General features: G+C 33.5%; 1 protein-coding gene across 1 annotated transcript in view; it reads right to left on the bottom strand.

The window, feature by feature from the left end:
* Positions 1 to 3,749: 3,749 nt before the first annotated feature.
* LOC106871042 (GTP-binding protein 10) overlaps positions 3,750 to 5,691 on the bottom strand; it is a 13,880-nt gene continuing 11,938 nt past the window's right edge. The window contains exon 9 of the mRNA XM_014917303.2: positions 3,750 to 4,084. Coding sequence (XP_014772789.1) covers positions 3,828 to 4,084 — 257 coding nt within the window. The 3' untranslated portion in view covers positions 3,750 to 3,827. The remainder of the gene's footprint in view (positions 4,085 to 5,691) is intronic.

Here is a 5,691-nt window from a genome sequence, read left to right as displayed (position 1 = left end):
ATATATATATATATATATATATATATATATATATATATATAAAATTGGTACACAGTTTCTTATTGTTTATATTAGTCTCTCTTTTATTTAATTTTTTAGAAAAATTATCTTTTTTATCAAAAATCTGAGATTACTATAAAATAACTTCAAACTATTGTGAAGGAAAATCAAAATCCCATCCCAACAGGGAAACAACATCAACGTAAGGGTTTATGATGGTTATATTGGAATGATATAACTGAACTGGTTACTCATTTTAAGCTTCTCTCTAAAAAGCTGCTCTGTATAGGTGAAATCTGTTTCCTTTTTAAATGTAATATATGTACTGTGATTAATGGTAAACATCTATCTCACTGTCTGCAAATAATAGAATTTTCAAATATGTTTTCAATAAAGTTTGCTGTTTATGCACTAAAATTATAAGCTGTTCTTTGACTGTTTTTTTCTCTTAAATGAAATGACTTTAGTTGGTGTTCACAGTTGGAGACATTATTGTTGTTTACTGTCTTCATTTCTTTTAAGAGGTTATCATTTCACTCACCTTGCTATGATAAGTGTTGAATTCAAGTCAAAAGTTAGATAGGCCCAAACTGTTTTGTAACCCCACACCTTTTACTTCCTTCTATAAGTTAATGGTGTTTCTTCTAATTATTGAATTGCAGTTTCTTACTTCTTTAGTCAGCAATGGGTATTTTCGTTCAAAGCAGTTACCTGTGTCAGTTAACTTAGACATTTTTATAATCTGTAAGAAATTCGTCCTCATTTAGGTTTTGAAGTTAAGCAGATACTAACATCAGTCTTGATCAAGGATACATTTTTTTTATGTGAATGATGTATAAAACTGCCTCCTTCTCTGTTGTAGCCCCACTGAGTCGAAGGGGATCTTAGTTTTGTGAACTACATGACAATTTCACTGGTGCTGATGCCATGAAAAAAGCACCCGGTGTACTGTAAAGTGGTTGGCATAAGGAATTTTATCCAACTGTAGAGACCATGCCAAAGCAGACATTGGAGTGTGCTGCAATCCTCAGACCTATTGGATCTGGTCAAACCATCCATCCATGCCAGTATGGAAGAAAGATATTAAATGGTGATGATGATAATGTATGAGTATGCTATTATATCTCAAGAGCCACTATTACTACATATATTGTATGGTAAAGTAAACATGACAATTCATGAAAATTGTTGATGTGAATATTTTACAGCTTCCCTAATGATCACTAATTAGCAGTCATCTAATATTCCACTTGGTGTTAATTTTTTTCCTTTATAGCTTCAGAGTATAATCTCATTTAATGATTTTATTAAGTTCCAACATCAGATTCCAAAGCTAAATAACTCTTAAGACAATGGCAATTGGACACAGTTTGAAGTAAAGAAAAATTAAATAAACATTATGATAATGCACAATTTTTCTTGTTATAAAGCATTTGAATTTTCATTGGTATAATAATAATAATAATTTTTACTATCAGCACAAAGCCTGGAAATTTGTGGATAGGGGCTAGATGATTACATTGGCTCCACTGCTGAACTGCGACTTAATTTATCAACCCTGAAAGGATGAAAGGCAAAGCTGACCGTTGTAGGATTTGAACGAACACTGCAAAGCATTTTCTAATGTGCTAGCAAGTCTGTCAGCTAACATCTTAATAATAATCATGATAATGATTTCTTTATTAATAAACGATCTGTCATGATTGTGTGATAATTTCGGTGATGATTGAACTCAATACTATATACTCAGGCCAAAGGAGTACAAATTACCAGAGAGACAGGATATCAAATGTGATAGATGAACAGAAACTTAATAGTAAGAGCAGTACTTTGGAAATGAAGTCCATAAACTGCTCAGAGGGCTTGTTTATATTTTTAATGTTTAATTTAGGAGGTGGTGGCCAGGTTTATTTGGGTAAGAATGGGGTGAAAGAAGTTTGGAGTTATTAACTAATATTGGCACCAAAGTCGATAAGCCATTATGAAGTTGCTTGACTTGCTAGAAATAGAGACTAACTCTTTAGCATTAAACTGGCCAAAATAATCTACTTGTTTTATCATCAAACTGGCCAGATCCAGCCTCCTATTTACCCTACACAATAAACAATCACACCATTGATATCTCAAAGCTACAAGGTAATGTATGATTAATTCATATCAATGTGAATAAATCAGCATTATCTCCCTGGCTGGCCAGCTCTTATCAAACTGTTCAACCCATGCCAGCATGGAAAATGGATGTTAAATGATGATGATGATGATGATGATACATTTAACACAGCAATTTGAATGTTAAAAGTCTAAATATCCCCCAAACCATACACCGTCATCTTAAAAAAGTGAATGACACACATTAGATAATGTAGTTCTAGATACTCCTAAAGTTTCAGGAGGGTCATGGCTAGAGTGACTTTGATCATAGGACTGAGATCAAGGTTACACTGCAACCAGCAACAATAATTTCTCTCTTTCTCCAAAAGGTGAGACTTGGGCATTGAATGTCAATCTGTGAAAACTGTAAAAAGATGAAATGATTCATTGAATTATAGTAACTTACATAAAGTATAGAGAACATCATGAGAGGTAGAAAGGGTAGCTAGATTTTAAAGGTATCAACTGTTGTATGCAGAAGTGATGACTAGACTTGTACGGATATATGTTGTGAAGATATATCATGTGCCATGTAATGACAGTCTAAGATACTCAAGATAGGAAGAGGTGACGTGAGTAGATTTCAGGATGTTTAGTCTTACAGATGAAGTTACAAAAGACAGACAACTAGAGATGAGATATACTGTACAGTAGACTCATTCAACTTTGGCAAGCAAAAAAAAAAAGAAAAAAAAACCCCCAAAAAACAATCTAGATAAAATTCACTTTAGTATATTCTTGGTTTTTATTTTATCAATTTCAGTAGTATAAAATAACTAAAGTAATCTCCGTGAAAGCTGAATAGTGATATTCTTTTGATTGATTTGATTGTGGGTAGAGATGATACTGAGCCATATCTAGGTTGATCATGTTGTCATCTCTCTAGACTTAAAACAAATACCAGTAATATACTGAGATTGATTTAAACGACCATTACACCTCTCCTAGAACAAGATCTTGTGACTTGCTATATGAAATCAAGAATATTATTCTAAAGAATGGTGATACAGAAGGCTAACATTTAATTGTCACAATAAACAATCACATGTCTCTATATAGCATGTTAAGGCAAGGTTTATAGACATCTAAAAAGTCTAAATAATTAAATTCCTCCTCACAGAAATTGTCAGAAGGAAGTAAATTATCTTGATTAATTACTTTACTTGTTAATGATCTTTAATCTTTGACTCATCTTAGAATCATTAACACAATTGGAACTTTCTGGAATGAAACACAGATAGTGCTGTATAGTCCTTGCTCTACATACAGAATTGTAAAAGTTGACACTGCTTAACAAAACCATTCGTAGTAAAAGCACCTGAAAAGTTTGTTTACAAAAATGACGAACTAATTGTAGTTCTTAAATCTGACAGAAAAAAGCAGGTAGGTTCGCTGGTGTAATCGGTAGCACACTTAGTTGTGTAAACAAAGAGGTTTAGGTTTGAGTCCCACACATACGGAAAATGTACTTTTTCCTGTCGAGGGCTTATATGTCCCATTATTAGACTATTTTCTTTAGTCATTGTGCAGTGATCACTATAAGCTTTAAACTTATAAAATACTATTATCACAAATAATTTATAAATAAAATTTTAAAACATTGTTCTAAAATATTTTTATTGTTCTTTTTATATTTTCATTAATTTTTGTTTACAAAAGAATAAGTTACAAAATAATTATACTAATTTTCTCAATTTATTTTCAGTAGTGTGAGTCCGTAAAGTCTTTTGGAATTTTACTACATCATCAAATATTTCCATAGTTTCTTGTTTTTCTTTGATCAGAATTTGTTCGTTATAAATATCAAGCAATTCTCGTATTTTAAGCTTTAATTCTTCAGTGGCAATTCTCTTCTTTGCTGAGATTGTCATCATATGATCGAATGTAACATTCTCATTTGGTAACATATACTTTTCCATATTTGCTAAAGATTCTGCAATGGAAATACAAAAAATGGTATTACAACTTATGAAGAACAACAAATTTCTGCCTGTCTGTCTCTCTCTGTATACACACACACATATATCTTTATCTTTTACTTGCCTCAGTCATGCTGGGGCACTGCTTTGAAGGGTTTTAGTCAAACAAATTGAGCCCAGGACTTAATTTTTTAAAAGTCTGGTACTTATTCTATTGGTTTTCTGCCGATACAGGGATATAAACACACCAACAATGATTGGCAAGAGGTGGTGGTGGGGAAAACAGACACACACACATAGATATATATATATGCATGCAGGCACACACACACACACACACACACTTACACACACACACATTATGTACCATGTAATACCAGCACAGACAAATGACATTAAATAATGAAGCTTGGTGCCTTAATTCAAGTACCTAATTCAACTGAATCGTAATTATTTTTTAACTCGTCAACTATATATATATATATATAATAGGCTTCTTTCAGTTTCTGTCTACCAAATCCACTCACATGGCTTTGATTGGCCCAAGGCTATAGTAGAAGACACTTGTCCAAAGTGCCAAGTAGTGGAACTGAACCTGGAACCATATGGTTTGAAAGCAATCTTCTTACCACGCAGCCATGTCTGCACCTATATATGTGTTTCATTAGGCTGAAAAGACTTTATAAACTGTTACTCAGAGTTTCATGTAGTTGACCTTCAGTCAGTTGTATGCATTTCAAAGAGTACTATGGTTTATAAGTACTTATAAATAGCGGCAAACTGGCAGAATCGTTAGGACGCCGGGCAAAATGCTTAGCGGTATTTCATCTGCCGTTATGTTCTGAGTTCAAATTCTGCTGAAGTCAACTTTACCTTTCAGAGTCGATTAAATAAGTACCAGTTATGCACTGGGTCGATGTAATCGACTTAATCCCCTTGTCTGTCCTTGTTTGTCCCTTCTATGTTTAGCCCCCTGTGGGCAATAAAGAAATAAATTATCATTTAGTAACTCATTGAATAAACATTTAAAGCTGATGGGACAGAGCATTATAACTATTCAAAATAACAGAAAACTGTTGGATGAAAAACGACTGACCATAATGGAAAAATATAAACAGAATTAAAAACTGAATAATATAAATTGCCTATACTTGTAGAAACAGACATAATAAATAGAGTGAATGAAAAAAGCCATTTGGAAATCAGGGGTAAAATAGGTTGTAAATGATAAAATGTAAAATTAATACAATGGCAGACATATACCACAAAAAAAAAAAAGAAAGAAAAAGCTTAATACAAAAGAGGGTGAGTTGCAGTCATGGATGAAAATAGAAGAGGAATGTTGTTGTTGGCACGACGTCGAGGGTTCCAGTTGATCCAATCAACGGAACAGCCTGCTCGTGAAATTAACGTGCAAGTGGCTGAGCACTCCACAGACACGTGTACCCTTAACGTAGTTCTTGGGTATATTCAGCGTGACACAGTGTGACAAGGCTGACTCTTTGAATTACAGGCACAACAGAAACAGGAAATAAGAGTGAGAGAAAGTTGTGGTGAAAGAGTACAGCAGGGTTCGCCACCATCCCCTGCTGGAGCCTCGTGGAGCTTTAGGTGTTTTCGC

This window comes from Octopus bimaculoides, chromosome 9 (genome assembly GCF_001194135.2).
Source record: "Octopus bimaculoides isolate UCB-OBI-ISO-001 chromosome 9, ASM119413v2, whole genome shotgun sequence".
NCBI classification, from domain to species: domain Eukaryota; kingdom Metazoa; phylum Mollusca; class Cephalopoda; order Octopoda; family Octopodidae; genus Octopus; species Octopus bimaculoides.
This window is presented reverse-complemented; position numbering and strand designations above follow the sequence as displayed.